This window comes from Vulpes vulpes, chromosome 2, assembly GCF_048418805.1.
Source record: "Vulpes vulpes isolate BD-2025 chromosome 2, VulVul3, whole genome shotgun sequence".
In the NCBI taxonomy this organism is placed as follows: Eukaryota; Metazoa; Chordata; class Mammalia; order Carnivora; family Canidae; genus Vulpes; species Vulpes vulpes.
Genome location: NC_132781.1, coordinates 163,544,928 through 163,563,414, shown reverse-complemented (window position 1 = coordinate 163,563,414; position 18,487 = coordinate 163,544,928). Strand labels below are relative to the sequence as shown.

Below are 18,487 nucleotides of genomic sequence, written 5' to 3'. Positions count from 1 at the left end.
AGGCTGGGGGAGGCCGTGGGGGGCCGGGGAGGCTGGGGGAGGCTGGGCTGCGGGGGGGGGGGGGGGCTGAAGCCTCCTGGGTCCCTGGCTCCCATGGGGTTTAGGGGGTGCAGCCTGGGGCTCCAGCTTCCCGTCCGCCTCTGGAGCTGGCCTGTCCTGGACCAGGCCACTGGGCCTCCCGGCCTCTCCTCCCTGCCGGCTGGTGCCCCGGTACCAGCTCTGCTGCTCGGGCTCGTGATGGGGAAAAAACGGGGCGGGGGGGGGCAATGTGTATTCTCAATCGGGGGCCAGTGAGCTCCTTGGGGGACACCGGGGAATTGCTGGGCTGTCACAGCCAGGGACGCTGCCAGACGTCCCCCGCTGTGCCCAGGACGTCCCCCGACAGCCGGCCCCACCCAAGCCCCAGTAGCGCATCAGCGGGAAACCGGCCCAGCGCATGTCACGGTCAGTGTCAGCTTTGTGGCTCGGGCCCCGCTGGAGCACAGGGGAGGTGGGTGGGAGGACGGGGGTGCCGCGGACAGGGCTCCGTCCCTCTTCATTCGGGCAGCGGGTGCCACCGCCGGCTGCTGGTGGAGCGTCTGCCGTCCAGCGACATCCCGGTACGGGTGTCACTCACGGAAGCGTCAACGATGGCACGAGCCACCTGGGGTCCGCGGGGACAGGCAGGGCAGGCTGGGGCGGGGCAGCATAGGCACCGAGGTCAGGTGCGCCCCAGGCCCCGAGTGGGCAGGGCTGGTGGTGCAGGCCCCCCCCCACCCGCGGACTTTGGCGACCCCACGTCTAGGCCTCCGGGCCCTGCAGAAACGTTCCTTCCCTGCCGCTGCCATCCAGGGCAGTCGGTGACCCCTGGGTCACACAGCTGCGTGCTGGCGGCCAGGCTGTCCTCCCGGGCTTCCCCGGCCAGCCCGTGGGGGGGGGGGCCCGCCTCCAGGGCCTGCTGTCCCCCAGGGGGTCCGTGTGCCCAGAGCAGCTCCTCAGGGCCTGGTGGGGGGGAGAAGCGGGGCTCTCGGGGGTCACTGGGCTCCTGGAGCCCGCAGCCCGCAGCTTGTGAGGAGAAGCCTGTTAACAAATGTTGGTAAGTTGGACCCCAGGACGGGAGCCCGACGGGAGGGCGCAGTGGCTGGGTGCCCGCGTGGCCCCGAGGCTTCCGTCTGTGCGGGGGCCACCGTCGTCACCCCCAGCTCTGCCTGAAGCGAGGGGCGTCTGTACATCGACGTTCTCTTCACAAACACGGACCTCTGGGCTCCCGTGAATGGTCCCCCCTTTACAAGTCCCTTCCTGAAAATCAGGGGAGCCCCCTCCGCCGGAGGAGTCGACCCCGCAGGGGCCGTCCCCCGACCCCCGACCGCCGTTGTTTCCTGCCCTCTGTGCCGCCCCCCAGGCTTCACGTGCTTGGGACCCGGCTCCTTTTTTGTTCCCCATCGGACTGGGACACCCGGGGGGGCTGGGCTGTCGGCCCCCCAAGGGCTCTGGCTGGGGAATGGGGTGTTACCCTGGTCCCTCAAGGCCGTCGGTTTGGCCCGAGGAGAGACTCCGCTTCTCAGAGCGATTGGGCCCCGGGGGGCCGGGGTGGCCCCAGGAGTCAACCCTGGCCACTCGCCAGGCCAGAGAACCCAGTCCCCGGAGCCCCCACGTGGGCAGGGTCTGGCCTCCCGGCCTGGGCCCCCACCTCCACTCTGGTTCTCCTTGGAGGCAGGGAGGAGCCCGCGGCGCAGCCTCCGGGTCATTCCCGGGGCCCAGGCCTCCAGCGCGGTCCTGGTCCTGCCCCACGGCAGTCACACTGTGTCACTCCCGGCGGGGTCAGGCGCGGGATCAGCTCCCGTCCCTGACTCCCAGGACTTTGCAAGCACCCAGACCATCCCGGGGACGGCCGGGACCCGGAAGGGCCTCCTGGGAATCTGCCCCAGGCCTTTTCTCTGGTTCCTCTGGGAAGAGATCCTGAGAGACCGAGTGGCCCAGCGGAGGGCGGGGGTTGGGGGAGGACCAGGCCCTGCCCCTGGGGCTCGGGGAGCCGGGCGCGTCCCACTGCGGCCAAGGGCCTCGGTTCTCAGTGGGCCTGGGGACCGCTGGCTGGCCCTGTCCCTCCCAGCTCCTCGCCGTGCTCCCGCCCTGCAGGCCGACGCTGGATTCCGTGGAAGCCTGAGGAACCCGAGCCCCCGAGGCGGCCGGCGGCCAGCTGGGACCACAGCAGTCGGCCTGCGCTCGGGGACGGCCAGTGTCACCACCACTTGTGCCGCCCCCGCCCCCGCCCCCGCCCGGGTGTGCCCGGCCTGCACCCCACTCCTGTGCGAGCCAGTGACAGGCACCTGGAAGCCGAGGGGCAGGCCAGCCCACGGACAGCACGGTGACATGCGTGGGCACGGGCCCGACCTCGCCGGGCTGGCCACGGTGCCTGGAGGACACACTTAGCAGCGGGCCACCCCCCACCCCCCCGCTACCCTTTGGTGACACACGTCCTCCAGCACCAAAATGAAGGTGCCAAGGCACTTGCGGTGAGGGGCCTGCAGGGCAGCCCACGAACCGGGGGGACGGTCTCCTTGCTCGGAGCCCGTTTTCTCACCTTCCTAACACCCCCTCCCCAGAGGACAGGGCTGCTCTGGGGCTCTGCTCAGGACCTGGTGCGTGTCACCGAGAGGCCACCACAGCCCGGGCGCCATCCGTCCGCTTCCCTCCGTCCTCTGCCCACACCTCGACTTGTCCTCACGTTGGTGCGGACCGTGTCCCCACGTGGCCCCGATTCCTGACCACCCCTCGGCGGCAGCCGCAGCAGGCCTGACGCGTGACCGGCTCCGGCCAGTGGGATGCGAGCCGAAGTGACACGCATGGTATCCGGGTGGAAGCTTCCAGAGCCCGGGCTGCGGGACCAGGTGCGTCTCCATGGCCACAGGGAGTGCGTCCCCCGTGGAGGCCCCGCCTCGGCCAGGCTCCCAGAGCGAAGGGCACAGGGCAGAGCTGCCGCCAGCCTTGAAGGACAGGTGGCAATGCTAAGGCCCTTCTGTTGGACGTCACTGAGCCCCGGCGTCACGTCCTGGCCGACACGCCCGGTGGCTGCTGGGAGCGGTCCCCCTTCCCCGACCCGGCCCCGCAGCCCAGGGGCCCGTGGCAGCCTCGCGGTGGCGTCTTCTGAGTTCGGGCTCCTCGGCGACACCGGCCGGCCACTCGGTGGGTGCTCACGGAGGACAGGGCCCGCGAGCCCGAGCTGGTGGCTTGGAGGCTGCGGCAGGGCAGGGGCGAGCTCAGCAAGATCGTGGGTGGCGAGGCCCAGGGCCCCGACCCACGGCCGGCGGGGGGGCCCCCGGGCCCCCACTTGTCTCGCCGTCTCTGCCCTCTTCTCGCCGCCGGCCACCCCGGCACACCGGCGGGGATCAGTCCCCTCCCCGTTGCCAAGGACAAGGGGTCAGGGCTGTCAACAAAGGCGCTCGCAAAACCGTCTCTTTATTTCTCACTCCTGCCTTTCAACCAGTTTGCGCCAAGCCGAGGCCGGCGGATTTGGAGGGAAAAGGGCGTCTGGGCGGGCGCGGAGCCTCCTGGAGCAGCCTGTGCGCGCCGCGAAGGCCGCGAAGGCCGGTTAGACTCGAGAAGCGACTCAACAATAAACGCTACAGAATTAGAAACAAGTGAAAGTGTCAAGGTGGCTGCTGGCTGGTGTCCCGCCTCCCGTGGGGGCCGGAGTCACGCCCGTCAGTGCCGTGCGGAGGTCCTGGGGCCGGCCCGGGGGGCCCGGATTCTTCCTGGGGCCAGCAGCAGTCCTGTCCCCCCCGCAGGGCTGTGCAAGGGACACGCGGCGGGTACGTGCCCAGGACCTCGGCCCCTCGGCTCCCGGGCTCTCGAGCGCGTGTCCGCGTCCCGCCTCTATGTCCGCCCTTTGAAAGTGTTCATGCAGGTGTAGGTTCCTGAGAATCTGTAGATCTCCTCCAGCGCGGCCTGTGGGAGGATGCTGGGGGGCGGGGCACGGGGTCAGCGGTCCCTGTGGCCACGCGGGCCACGCAGCAGAGCCGCGGCTCCGTGGGCTGCCCCCACCCGTCGGGCCACACCCACCCCCCTCCGTGGAGGAAGGACCCGCAAACAAGTGGATAACCGGTGCCTCCGGGGTAGGGGTAGAGGTAGAGGTGGGTGATGGGGACAAACTTCCAGCGCCACCTTCTTAGCACTGGGGACCCATACGTAGCCACGTGCCACTTATTCAACAGGTATTTACTGTGTGGGCCTGGGGCGTCGGGTGCTGCTGCCGCCTCCTCCAGGGAGACTTTCCGGACTCACCCCCAAGGCTCTCCCTCGGCCCCCACACCCCCTGAGCTCCCCCAAAGGCCCTGCTGGTGTCCTGGCTGTGTCCCTGTCAGGCCCACGCGTGCCTCAGTGGGCGACGCATCATCTCCGACCCCGGTCCCTAGCGCAGGGCTTGGCAGAGAGAGGACCTCAGTCCACTTGTTAAATCGAGGTGAAGGGCCCTGGCGGGCTCTGGGGGCAGGACGGGAAGGGGGTGCCGTGCAGGGGCTGGGGGAGGGGTGGCCTCGGCTTCCTGTGTTACCAGAGTGGGGGACAGAGGAGGAGACGGGGGCTGGGGGCTGACTGCGGAGGGCACTGAGGTGTTCTGGACAGACCAGCTTTTTTCTAGAATGTGCAGAAACCCTTCTGAGAAGCCGCCCAACCCGAGGGGGAGCAGAGGATGGCAGTCTCCACTCTCCACGGAGGGTCTCAGAGCAACAATCGGGACGCACAAGGGAGGCAAAGATGTGACCCCACTGCCCCCGGGGCCCCGCCCCTGCCCCCCCCCCCCCCCCCCCGCTCTGTGTGTCTGAAAGAGCTTTGGGTTTGGACTGATGGTGGGAGGCTCTTGTGGTGCCTGCACTTGGAGCAGCTCCTCAGCCGTAGACACACAGCTGGGGCGGCAGCCGGTTTCCTGGGCTTCGGGGTCTGAACCCGCACTTGGGTCCCGCACTTCCCGAAAAGGCCTTTCAGGTCAGAGGGGTGTAGGGAGCGGGGGGTGGGGGGTGGGGGCAAGAGAGGTCCGGAGGCCCAGTGGAGCCCGGAGTCCACGGGCCCTGAGCACCAGGTCTGGGTGGGCACCTGGAACGGCCCCTTCAGGGTGAGACTGGGATGGGCAGGATGTGCTGCTCAAAGCCTAGGAGGTCCTAGGAAATGTGATGCTGGGCTGACTCTGAAGGAGGAGGATCTCCTCTGAAGCTCACCTCCGGGGGTCACCTGTCCTCATCCCATCTGTACGTCCCACCCGACCAGCCCAGCCCCCGGGGTGTTTCTGTGAGTCCCAAACATTGAGATCCCGGTTATCCCCCCGCATTAGACTGAACTTCCCGACCGTCATCGGGGCCAAGCACTAGTCTCTGGAACGGTGGTTCTCAAAGTGTGGCCCAGGAACCCCTGGGGGATCCTGCAGTCCCTTCAGAGGTCAGACCGTCTTCGTAATAACACTACGACCTATCTGCCTCTGCACTCCTCTCGCACCCCACGCAGCTGAGTTTTCTGGAGGCCGCGTGACATCACAACCGATTAAAATCCCAAGCAGATATAAGCATCCAGTTGTCTGTAGTTCAGTCAGCCAATAAAGAACGTTGCAAAAATGCAAAACAAGGCCATTCTTCCTACTACTTTTTCTTTTTTGGGGGGGGGGAAAATGCCTTTTATAAAAATATATTTATGTTAACAAGGAAAGGAAATGGATTTGTTACTGCTGTTTATAAATGAATAAATGTTTTAAGTAGGAACAAATATATAAATCTTGTAAAAATGTTTCCCTTTTAATTTCTCAAAGGGTAGCTAATAATAGATACAACTCACATAAAAAAAAAAGGGGGGGGGGCATTGGGTTCCTGTAATTTTTAAGATTGTAAAGGACTCCTGAGACCTACAGGTTTCGGAACTGCGGCTCCATCCGCGGTGTAGGAAACCCCTGGCACACGGGGCACCTCTGCTGGTTCTCACGCCCGTGGCAGACATGACTAATCGATCACGCGTGTCCTTTCTCCCGCCGCCACCTCCTCCCCACCTGGCGTCCCCAGCACAAGGCCTGGCCCCAGCTTCCTCCCCCTGCCCGTACCTTTTCAAGATAATGAGGGCGTGCATGGTCCACGGGAGGAGGAGCAGGGCTTGATTGAGCTGCACCGCTTCCACCGTCCTCCGCGCCACCGTCTCCGGCTTCAGCGGCGGGAAGAGGTTGGGGAACCTGACCCAGGGAGAGGCAAGATGGGTTTCTTCCGGAGAAGCAAGCGCTTGTGCTGACCCCTCCGTGGCCAAGGTACCCGGGCATCCCTCTGGCTTCTGCCGTTTGGGAGGCTGGAGGCCCCTTTGGGACGGTCTGCCCGCCCCCACCTCTGCCCCAGAAGTGCTGGCACTTTCCTTCCCAGGGAGTCTCCCCTTGAGAACGGAGGTCTCGTGGTCCTCCCCCTGGGACCCAGTCTCCAAGATGCTTCCCACGGATCCTCTGAAGCGTCGCTCAGGTCCTGCTGCGGCCGGGCTCAGACGCACCCTCCCCGGGCTCCCAGCCCTCTCGCCGGCCCTGCCTACCCCTTGTCCCCCCTGGCCTGGTCCCTCTGCTCCTGCAATCCTGGCCAACCTTTCTGTTCTTGCCACTTGAGCTCTTTGCCGGCTCAGGGCCTCTTACCAGCTGTCCCCCCCAGGGAGGGTTCCCGGCCCGTCCACTCGGGGTGGCCTCTGGTCCCCTAGTTCCCTCGACTCCACTGACCACATCTAGAATGGCCTTGCTGGCCTGCTTGGTCCCTCTTGGTGGCCTGTGTCCCCCATCAGACTGTGAGTTCTACAAGGGCACAGTCCAGTCAGTCTTGCTCCCTGTCTTATCCCCTGGGTGCAGGGTCTGGCACACAGTGGGTGCTCACTACACGCTTGCTGAACACATGGACGCCGAACACCCTGCTGCTCCCCAGTGTGTCCTGCTCGTCCTGTCTGGAGGCAGGGGTCTGCGGCCATGCCCTTCTGTGCCCAGCCGCCGCAGCCCCCCCGCCTCGCTGCCTGAGCCCTTCACCCATTGCGGCGCACTCTCTGCTCTCCATGGGGGTGGGAAACGAACGATCGGATTGGCAAGCGACAGGGAGCGCGCTCATGCCTGCTGGGAGGAGCCTGGCCTGAGCCCCACGCAGGGATGAGGCTCCCTAAGGGCCAGGCCTCTGCTAAATGCAGCAGGAGTCATTTGCTCTGATTCACAGAGAAGGAAGCTGAGGCTTTGGGGACGTGGGGATGCTCAAGCCAGGTCAGCCTGAGCCCCAGGCGAGGAAGCTGATGCTTTTTTTCTTCTTCTCTTTCCCCCTAAGAAATGGCAGTTGGTTAGACACGGCTCATCCACAGGTAACCAACCGTCACCCAGTGCTTCCGACCTGCCAGGCAGGCTGGTTGATTCCCACCTCGGAGATCACCTAACCTGCGGGGCAGGGGGTACGGTACTGATCCCTTCCTAGAGATGAAACAAGGCACAGAAAAGCTAAGTACCTTGTGCAAGGTCGCACAGAGCTGGGACTTGGGCCTGGGCTGTCTGGGCCCTACTCCACACCCCTGCGGAGAAACGGCTTGGGGGAGCCTTGCATTCCCTTAACGTGATGAGAGGAGAGTGCCAGGAGGTGACACGGGCACGCCTGGAGGGTCTGTGTGCTGCAGCCCAGCTGAAGCCCCGAGTGCCCCTGCTGATCTTCCATCCAATGTGCATTTACTGGGCACCTCCTGTATGCCCAGATGAAAAGACGTGATGGGGGGGGCAGTAGCTGTCATTAATCCAACCCCCCCCTAAATACAGGATCTATGAGGATTTGCAGGTGAGTCAGGTGGAAATACGGATTTCCGGGGCGCACGGAAGGTGTGATCTGCGAGGAAGACGGATCACATGTGTGTCCGCGGAGATGCTCGCCGAGGGTGAGGGCGGCCGGGGAGGCGGTTCTGAGCACCTGTGTGCAGGCCTTGCACCGGACACCCTCCCCGGGAGCCCCCGAGGGAAATACCATTTCCATTCTTAGCGATGAGCAAAGTACGGCTCAGAGAGGCGGCGGAACTGGCTCGAGGTTTTGCAAGTGTAGAGACACCGTGGTGTCACCAACCCACTCTCGGTGATAACCGTTGAGGGGACCGAGTGATCCCCACGTGGCTCACGCTCTGCGGAGGGCCCTCCACCAGCTGGCTCACTCAGTTCCCACCAGGACCTTCCACGTGGTCCTCGTTTTTGGAGGAAGCCGGTGCGTCTAATTTGGAAGGCAAATCTATCATCACAGCTGCTTGCAGAAAGCAAGGAAAGTAGCTGTTGGGTGGCCCGGCATGTCCTTCCACCTATGACCTCATGCCCCTTCACAACCCCGCATCATCACAGCACCAACTATTGGGCACTTACTGTATGCACATACGGAGTTCCATGCCGGGTCCCATTTTATCCTTATCCCAGAACCCTAGGTGTGGACACCCACATCAACCCATTTTTTTCCTTCTTTCCTTCCATCCATCCATCCTTCCTTCCTCCCTCCCTTCCCACCATCCCTTCTTCCCTGCCCAGCGTGAAGCCCAACGCTCCATCTCACAACCCTGACATCATGACATCATGACTTGAGCCGAAATCAAGAGAGGCTTAACCGAATGAGCCACCCAGGCGTCCCGCTCATCATCCCATTTTACAGATGAGCAAGGGAGGCCACAGTGGGAGCCCCTGGACCCAGGGTCACAGGGCGCATTACAGGTACAGGTGAGGTGGCTCCCCGGGTGGCTGGCTCCAAAGCATGAGCTGTACTCCAATGGTTCCCATTCCCTTTGACTTAATTGGCCTTGAGGAGAGGTGGTTGGGCTTCAGCATCTCTTTAAATTGAGCTCGAATTTGATGCAACATAAGGGCATCCATCGTTAGTGCAGTTTTTACCTATGTAACTGCCACTCAGATCGGGAAGAGAGAACATTTTGAAAAGCCTAGAAAGTTCCCTGGTGCCTCCTCCCAAGCTCCGTCCCCATCCCTCCAGGGACGGTCAGTGTTCTGGTTCCTCCCACCGTGGCCTGGATCTGCCTGCCCTAGAGCTTCGGGCGGGCGGTGCACCCGTGAAGAATGCACCCTGCTGCGTCTGGCTTCTTTGGCTCAGCAATACTTCGAGACTCGTCCGTGCTGTTTAGGTGTTAGCACTCCATTCTCTTTAGATGGCTGGGGACTATCCCGCTGCGCGCATGGAGCACTGCTGGCTTGTAAAGTCCCCTGACCCGAGGAGCAGGACCCTACAGCCCCTCCGTACCCCCCTGCCCTGCAGACAGAGGATCGGGCGCGAGACCACAAAGCCAGAGATCAAGGGCTTCTGAGATATTGAACATTTCAGCGCCCCCGGTGCACCCTCGGCGCCCCTGCCCCAATCTGCCGTGGGCCTGGGCTGCGGGGCGGTGAGTCCCGGCTCACTGACCTGACCCTCATGCCCTGGAACATCTCGGTGCTGGTGTGGAAGGGCAGCACGGTGGTGGCGCTGACTCCTGGGCAGTCCAGCAGCCCCAGGGTCAGGCTCTCCATGAAGGCGAAGGCCGAGGCTTTGGACGTGCAGTAGTCGATGGCACCGGGGATGGCAGAGAGCGCCAGCACGGAGTTGAGACACACGATGTGGCCGTTCTGCAGCTCCAGCATGCGGGGCAGGAAGGCCTTGGTGGTCTGGGGGCGGGCGGGAGGTCAGTGTGGGGCACCGCGGCCTCCGGCAGCCCCTCTAAGCTTCTGGGGCGAACAGGCTGCCCCGGGCACATGCACCCCTCCGGTGACGGGCACTCCTAGGACGGGAGGGGGACGCCGAGGGCGCTGACCTCCACATTTCTGTACGTCTGGATGTCTCCTGGGGCTGGCTGGCCGCCTTGTCCTCGGACATCCCCCTGAGCCTCTCCCCCCGCCCCCACGGCACCCAGGAGGGAAGGAACAGGTCACTGTCATCCTGGGGCTTCCCGGGGCCCGGGACAGGCCCTTACCCAGAACTGGCCCAGCGTGTTGATGTGCTGGGACTTGAGGAGGGCATCGTCGTCACTGTCCATCAGGCTCTTCCCGTGGACCACAGCCGCGTTGTTCACCAGGATGGTGATGTCGCCCACCTGTGGGCAAGGGCGCCGTGGGGCCGTGAGGGCAGCCGGCCCCGGTGGGAGGACCTGCCCCCGCAACGCTGGCTGTGCACCCCCGGGCAACCACATCATCTCCTGGAGCGTCAACCCGGACTTGTGGGAAAGGGGGTGCCCGCCCTCCGGCCCAGAGGACTGATCTGAGGCCCAGAGGACTTTACGGCGTAGAGCACGGTTATGACAAACGAGCTTATCGTTACACGAAAGCAGTTGACGTTCACATGGGCCAGATACCAAAACGGGGTGGGTTTTGCTCTCTGGCGGCTCACTGGTGCACGCAGTGCAAACAGGCGGCCGGAGTCACTGACAAGGATTGGAGTCGGGACAAGGCAATGGGCCATCTGCCCCCAGGCTCTAGGACACACAAGGTCTCAGCTTCCCAAGGGGCCGACAGGTGATCCCTCCTGCTGTGCAATCCAGCCCCAATCCCTGCCGCAGGTAACACACTCGTGCCCGCGCCCCCTCACGCACACACAGCCTGGGCCACTTGCGGAGAGTCCCAGGGACGCCCCGGAAACAGCCGTTCTGCCGGTGGCCACGCTCTGTCCCAGGCCGGTGCGAACGGTCCCGGAGGCTGGCATTCTGTGCCCAGCGGAGCTCAGGGCGGGCCCTCACCTTCTCCCGGACGGCTTTGGCCGTCTGGTACACCTCCTCCCGGTTGCCCACGTCACAGATGAAGTAGTGGCACTCGGTGCCCATCTGCCGAATCTCCTCCGTCGTCTCCTTCAGGCATTTCTCAGTCCGGCCCCAGAGAACAATCTGGAAGGAGAGGAGGACAGCGCCCAACAGGCGGTCATTAGTTAAGCCATCGTGATGCAGGGACTGGCATCAGAAATTCAGCAACTTGCCCAATCTGGTTCGACCCAAAGAGTATGCAAAGCACCTCAACAAGATGCTTTTCTAGACATGTGGCTTCTGAAGTGAACGAGCGGTTCCCGAGCCCATTTACGACCGACCGGTGGTTGTGCTTCCTGCAAGTCCTCCCGACACACTCGTCTCCACGGGACGCCCCCTGCCAGCCCAGTTCCAGTTGCCCTCCCAGCCAGGCGCAGCAGGACCCCCTCCGCACGGTTCTCCGGAACGTTCTCAGAACAAGCTGGCCTCTCTCCCGTTAGATCCAGAGCCGGGTTTACGAGCAGCCGCTGCCAGAATGGACTGGAAGGTCCGGCCGTGAGGCCCACCGAGGCGAAGTGGAGCGCTCCTCCGAGCTGTGGCTGCACTGGGGAGGGGGCGTGAGCAGGGGCGCCAGCAGACGCCGCTGCCCCCACAGGGAACGAACGTGGGACCCAGCCCACGAGGAGGTGCCCCTGGTGGGATAGATGGATTCCTAACGGGGTGGGACACATTTATGAAGGGCTGGCCACAGACGGCTCCGAGGACAAGCCTGGCTAATTCTCACCTTGGCCTAAGCGAGAACACCCACCTCCCCCGACACGACAGGGCATGGGCCACTGAGGCCCCATCGTCGGTAAAAGGGCGAAGGAAGACGGGGCAGCTAAGAAACCTGGCTGACCCTCAGCTTCGTCAGCACAGAGGGAGGCAAAATAAAGGGAAGAGCGCGCCTGGGTGGCTCAGCCCACCAAGCATCCAACTCTTGATTTTGGCTTAGGTGGCGAGATCGAATCCGGGTCGGCCGTCTCAGTACAGAGTCGGCTCGTCCCTCCCCTTCCCCCTGTGCCCCTCCTCTCCGTCTCCGTCTCTGTCTCTCTCTCTCTCAGAAATAAATAGAAAAAAAAATCTTAAAAAAAAAAAAAAAGATAAAAGGAAGAGTTGAGGTTTTCCTGGGGATTAGTCCGGTGGGTTTCTATTTTTGTTTCTTCTTTCTTTCTAAAATTATCGACGAAATTCCTCCTTGAAAAATAAAACCCAATATGGGTCTCGGGGTGTGAAACAAGGGAAAGGAAGAAACTGCACGTCCAACTGCATACGTTCTTCCTCTGGTAACGAGAAGGGGAAGGCTGTGCTGGGCAGGCCAACATTTTCAAGTGGGGGTGACGGAGGTGGCTCAACCCAGCACCCAGAGCCCCGTGGATCTCTCCAGTCTGCTTTGTGACACGGCAGAGGGAAAAGTCACACACGCAAGTGGTTGGGGGTGGGAACAGTTTATCAACTGTGCACCTAAAATCTCAGGACTTTTACTTAAGTGGAAAGGGCCCACAAAGGGTGTAGCTGGCGGTCTCCACCACTAAGGAGCTGGTCAGGTCTCCCATGGCTTTACTTTTTTTTTTTAAACTTTTTTTTTTTAAGATTTATTTTTTTTAATTTTTATTTATGATAGTCACAGAGAGAGAGAGAGAGGCAGAGACACAGGCAGAGGGAGAAGCAGGCTCCATGCACCGGGAGCCCGACGTGGGATTCGATCCCGGGTCTCCAGGATCGCGCCCTGGGCTAAAGGCAGGCGCCAAACCGCTGCGCCATCCAGGGATCCCTTTTTTTAAACTTTTGAAGTATTTTTAAAAAGAAAATAAAAGTGTTTTTCTCGACCTCTGAAACATCCCTGGGAAAGCCCGGGTTTGGAGACCCCACCGAAGTCCAACTACTTTATTTCCTGCAACTGAATCTGAAAGTGCAGGATGGGTTTTACAAGGAAGGATTCCACCAGTGGCTCTCCGTGACCACAGAAGCGCACCACGTGCAGACAGACTCGACTCGACGGGCCCCGGGGGACGCCTTCCCGTCTGCTGAACTCAAGACAGACTTAGAACGTGTTCCTCCCGGAGGGCCAGGGAGACTCACTCAGGAAGAAGAAAACAAACATCTGTCGTAGGCAGGCAACTCGAGGTGAGCACCCTCCGCTCCACCAAGCCCCAGCCTTGCCTTGTGGTCATTGTCACCAGGTGTCTCCCATCCTCCCTTGTTACCCCATCTGTCCGTCCATCCATCCATCCATCCTTTTATTCCTTCCTTTTCTTCCTTCCATTCACCTACCCAATCCTTTCATTCACCCATCCAATCCTTCCTTCCCTCTGTCCATCCATCCATCCATCCATCCATCCATCCATCCATCCATCCTTTCTTCCATCTACCCACCCGACCCTCCTTCCCTCCCTTCCATCCACCTAATCCTTCCTTCTGTCACTCATCCATCCATCCATCCTTCCTTTCTTCTACTCACCCATCCAATCCTTCCTTCCATCTGTCCATCCATCCTTTCTTCCATCCACCCACCCACCCAATCTTTCCTTCCTTCCTTCCTTCCTTCCTTCCTTCCTTCCTTCCTTCCTTCCTTCCACATCTCCTTTCTTCCTTCTACTCATGCCCCCACCTCTCCCTGGGCCCTAGGACAGGTTTGCTTTCTGCCCACTTCACGCCAACCCCACCGGCTGGGAGCCCCCTGGGGTCCTCAAGTCTGGCTTGTTGTTTCCATATTCCAGGGCCCAGGAGCGCATGTGCCATTTGCTGAGTGAACAAATGTTCAAGGCCACAGGTAGGCTGGGCTGGGAGGGGGTTTAAGGCTGAGACCATCCCATCTCCTTTGAGCCCTTTAGGGTCCCAGGACCTGCAATGCAGAGTCTGCTTGGACCAAGATTCGGTGAGATCCAGATTTCCCCAGAGCCTCAAAACCATCCTGGGGCGGAGTTGTGAGGTGAAGAGTCAGGTCAGAGCTCGGACCCTGGAAAGGGGCAAGGGGTCAGTCTCAGACGAAAACGAGGCCCAGGCCTAGGCGTGTGAGTCTTACTGGGTGGCCTGGGGCTGGTCCTCTGGGGACAGGAGGGAGAGAGAGAGCCCCCGACCCCCAGGCGCAGTGGGCTGGGGTCCTGCACGAGAACCTGCCCCGACGGCCCCCGCGTCCTCCCGGCGTGGGTGCCCAGCCACCGTGCTGTCGCTCCCCGTCTGTCGCAGCCGTCTGTCTGTCTGCCCACAGGACTGCCTGGAGCACCTGCTGTGGGCCAGGCACCCTGCCCGGCGCTGAGACCCAACACAGAACCAAACGGACGTGGTGCCTGCCCCGGGGAGCCCGTGTTCCAGCGAGGGGACAGTGACGGGCGAGAAAACCGTCAGACACACATTATGGCGAGTGGGATCGAGGGTGAGTGCGGGGACTTCATTTAAATTTGGGGTTTGGGCCAGCCCGGGTGACCCAGCGGTTTAGCACCGCCTTTGGCCCAGGGCGTGATCCTGGAGACCCGGGATCGAGTCCCACATCGGACTCCCTTCAGGGAACCTGCTTCTCCCTCTCTCTGTGTCTCTCGTGAATAAATACATAAAATCTTTAAAAAATAAATAAGTAAATTTGGGGATTGATGAGGAAGCCCTGTTGTGCCCACGGTACAGATGGCGAAACTGCGGCCCAGGGAGCCTAAGCTACTTCTCTGCGGTCACGCAGCCAACTGAGCTGGGATGCGGGCCGAGGTTTCCCAGCAGAAGAGAAGCCGCCGCCTCTGTCACGGGGTGCTGCGGGGGGTGAGGCTCCAGAAGCGGGTCCCCCCCCGCGGTCAGCACCCATCCCCTGCTGAGGCGAAGGCCTGGGACAGCGGGCATGGCCTCTGGACACCCCTCAGCTGCAGCTGTTAGAATGATGCGCGTTCACCACCCGGAAAGTACTGAGGGATCTAACGTCGTGGGAAGACTGCAGCCTTGTCCACATAGGACGAGGTCAACCCTAAAAACCGAACAGGTGTTTTTTATTTATTTATTTGTTTGTGAGAGAGAGTGGGGTGGGGGGAGCAGACGCCCCGCTGAGCAGGGAGCAGATGCAGGACTTGATCCCAGGACCCCGGGATCATAACCTGAGCCGAAATCAAGAGCTGGACGTCAGGGGCCGCTGGGGGCTCCGTGGTTGAGCGTCAGCCTTTGGCCCAGGTTGGCTCCCGCCCCCCGGCGCCCCCCCGCTGCCTCCTGGGAGCTCCCCTCCACCGCAACGGGGCTGCCCGTTTGGATCTCTCTCCCAGTGGTTGTGTGAGTGAGTGCGGAGGCTCCCAGGCCGCACAGTCAGGGTTTACACGCTTGCATCACGCACGCTGTCCTCACCAGCTGCCGTCTGCATCCTGCCTCTCGGGGGCAGGGAATCCATCTCCCCCATTCCGAGTCCCCTGTGACCCTACCTGGTGCCCGGCACGGGCCGGTTTTCTCTGCTGTCGATGCCAAGGCTACTTGGGCTCCTGCTCGTCCTACAGAACCCCGCCTGAAGGGCCCCTCCGTTCTGCAGCTCCCGGTGGCTCCTTCCACCCTCCCTCCCATGCCCACGACAGCCAGCAGCCAGTGAGCACTCCCACGGGCTCGGTACCTCCGGGTCTTTTCCGTTCACCCTCACAGTTCCTAAGTGGTTAAGGTTACTCTGTCCGTTCTCCCGTGAGGCCCCGGCAGGTCAGAGGACTCGCCCAAGGTCCGTCCGCTTACAAGCTGCGGTGCAGGGGGACTGAGGACGCGCAGTGCCCACCGCCCATGCTGACCGCCGCCTCCCCACAAGCTGGCAAGGCCCTCCGGGGAATCCCATCCCCTCTGTCCATCCTACAACCTTAGCACCAGGCGCGGAGTAAAAGCCAGCTAACACTGTCACATGCCACTGGCTCCGGGAGGTCTCTAGAAAAATCTGCTGACCAGAGAACAGTGAGTGACTCTTCTCCACCCAGTCTTGCTTTCTCTGCCCAGAAGGGCTTTGCACGAACGCCTGGACTTGGCATTCGTTGCTGGAGCTCCGCTGCGGAGCACGGTCCCCCCCCCAGTGACGTGAGCTGGGTGGTCTCTGGGTGGGTCCCGGGAGGAGCATCTGTTTGTAATTGGCAGCCCCGGAAAGATCCGGGTCCCTGGGAACGTCTTTAGCAGAACAGTTCATGTCTCATGGGCTCCACGTCTTGGAGTGAAGTGGGGTTGGGTTGGCTTCTCAGAAGGAAGAAAATACCCACCAGAGACCCCAAACCATGGCAGGGTAGGGGCTGGGAGGGTCGCGATTTAGAGCTGCAGAGCTTTCCTCCGCTCTTAGCACCTCCAGCGGGAAGACATCAATACGGATCCATCCCTGTGGCCAGACGAGAACGGGCAAGCAACAAAAAACTCAGTGTGGCCAGGAAGGGGTGGGCGAGTGCCCTGCAGGGGTGCAGACACGCGCCCTCCGGTACAAGTTAAATTTTGACTTTTCCCCTCCTTCATAGCCCCGTCCATTTCCAAAAAGAGATCCCCGTCCTTCTGAGTAGAGTTGCCTAGAACACAGGCTCAGCAGCCGGACGGGCTCCATCCTCCGATGCGCCGCTCAGGCGTTACACAGACTGAGAAAACCCACGGGGCCTCCCTGTCAATTCACGTTATTAATCTCAAAGGGTGGCTGGGAAGGTGCAGAAGGATAGGTAAAGACGAGCTATTATTATTCCTATTAATCCAAGAACAGAAATAGGTCCCCCCCTTGCTCCCAGAAGATCCCACTATCCCCCCATAAAACTGGAGTCACTGGGGTGACAGACGCCTGGAGGACCCCAACTGGCCTTCGCTGCCTTGCTGCCAGACACAGCCTTAACTGGGGCAGAACCACAGGATCTTAGGGACCTCTCCGGTCTAGAAAGACCCTCCTTTGTCCACACCCCCGGCCCACGGAGGTGGGGACTCTGTCCAACCTCAGGGTGGGGTGCAGGGCGCCCTGTAGGAAGATTTCCCAGGAGAGGGTTTCATGCTGAGCTCTGGGGACCCTGGGGGTGGGAGGCTTGGTAGCCAGGGTCCTGGCCACCTGGAGCGGTGACATTAAAAAAAAAAAAAAAAGATTGGGGCATCTGAGTGGCTTAGCTGGTCAGGCATCTGCCTTAGGTTGGGAGGTGGTCCCAGGGTCCTGGGATCAAGCCCCACATCAGGCTCCAGGTTTGCATCGGGCTCCAGACCCACATTAAAAAAAAAAAAAAATATATATATATATATATATATATTCATTTATTTATTTTAGCAGCGGAGAGGGGAGGGGGAGAGAGAAGCAGACTCCCTGCTGAGTGTGGAGCCCAACACGGGGCTGGATCCCCGGACCCTGAGATCAGGGCCTGAGCGGAAACCAAGAGTTGGGCACTTAACCAACTGAGCCACCCAGGTGCCACTTTTATTAGTCTTCTAGAAGGGCCATTTGTACAAAGATTCTGTTGCTAAAAATAAAGTTTCATGCTATGGCTCTGGATCCTTAGCCCTTCTTCTCCAGGACAGAAGCTTTTTTTCCTGGGGATGGACCCCAACCGGCTGCCTCTACTCTCGCCCACGGGGAGCGCCAGCCTGTCGTCCCGCGCACGCAGCCAGCCTACCGGCGCTTCGCCCAAAGGCAACGCCCCCACACCCAGGACAGCGATGGGACGCCGCCCCGAGACCTTTTGGACTTTGTAAGCTTTCCACCGGCCCCGGCAAAGGCACTGGGCCTCCCTGCATGGGAGCTGGGCTGGAGGCGGCTCCCCCTTCCCGCTCCTGCCCCGCCGAGCTGCCCGCGTGACAGGCAGGACAGGCTCGCCAGGGCTGCATTCCCTGCCGGGGCCGCCGAGAAGGTTCTGGCTACCGCGGGCTTGCTGTGGGACCCCCGCTGCAGTCTCTCCCCTAGTCCCCTGACAGCGCTAGGAGGGAGGCTGAGCCCATTCTGTAAGTGAGAAAACCGAGGCACGGACACACCCGAAGGTACTCAGCGGGGACTCCAGCCTGCTGGCCGTGAGGCCCGGTCCTGTGCCCTTGGCCACCGCACTTCCCCTGCGGGAGCAAAGTGACCCCATAAAGGGACATACGTATGTCTTCATCGCACAGCTGTCACTGAGCACACAGCAGCGACAAGGACTGGATGGCCAGCGTCTACCTCCCACAGGGCAGCACATGGTCCCACCGACCAAGTATTTACTGTGTGGGTGACAGTGACGACCATCAGGCCCCTGAGAGGAGACCAGGGGCCTTTAGAGGCTGAGGTGAGAGGGCAGGTGAGGACAGGAGCCACTGTCCCGAGCACAGGCCAGCGCGGCGCGCAGGGCAGGTGGCGGGGGGAGAGGGTGTGCCGGGAGCATCCGTGGTCCTCCCGTGGACGAGGAGGAGGGGCGGACCGCGGCCCCGGCTAATGCTCCTGGGGCGCTCACTGTGTGCCAGGCCCTGCTCTAGGCGCTTTAGGTGTAGTCCTCACGGCGGCCCTGCGGGGGTGAACAGCTTGACTTGTGTCCCCCAAGAAGGTACGTCCAGTCCCAACCCCTGATCGCCGCGAATGTGATCTTGTTTGGTAAAAGGGTCTTTGCAGATGCGATTAATTTACGGATCTTGAGAAGAGATCACCCTGGATTAGGGTGGACCCTAAAATCCAAAGACAGGTGTCCTTATAAGGGGCAGAAGAGGGACACACAGAGAAAAGAGGAGACTTCTTCCAGGGGGGCAGCCGCATGCGTGGGGTCCCGCGGAGCTGGTGGCGTGGAGGCCCCGGGAGAGGGCGGCAGCACGGACGGGTCGAGGTAGAGTCCAATCACCACCGCCCTTGACCACTGGGACC

At 61.7% G+C, this 18,487-nt stretch overlaps 1 protein-coding gene across 4 annotated transcripts in view; it reads right to left on the bottom strand.

Moving 5' to 3' along the window:
* Positions 1-3,404: 3,404 nt before the first annotated feature.
* Positions 3,405-18,487, bottom strand: part of DHRS3 (dehydrogenase/reductase 3) — a 38,511-nt gene continuing 23,428 nt past the window's right edge. For all 4 annotated transcript variants that reach the window (XM_072751160.1, XM_072751159.1, XM_072751157.1 and 1 more), the window contains exons 2-6: positions 10,687-10,830; positions 9,928-10,047; positions 9,384-9,622; positions 6,056-6,181; positions 3,405-3,937 (exon numbers count right to left, since the gene is read on the bottom strand). In XM_072751160.1, the coding sequence (XP_072607261.1) occupies positions 3,853-3,937; positions 6,056-6,181; positions 9,384-9,622; positions 9,928-10,047; positions 10,687-10,770 (654 nt within the window). In that variant the 5' untranslated portion in view covers positions 10,771-10,830 and the 3' untranslated portion in view covers positions 3,405-3,852. The remainder of the gene's footprint in view (positions 3,938-6,055; positions 6,182-9,383; positions 9,623-9,927; positions 10,048-10,686; positions 10,831-18,487) is intronic.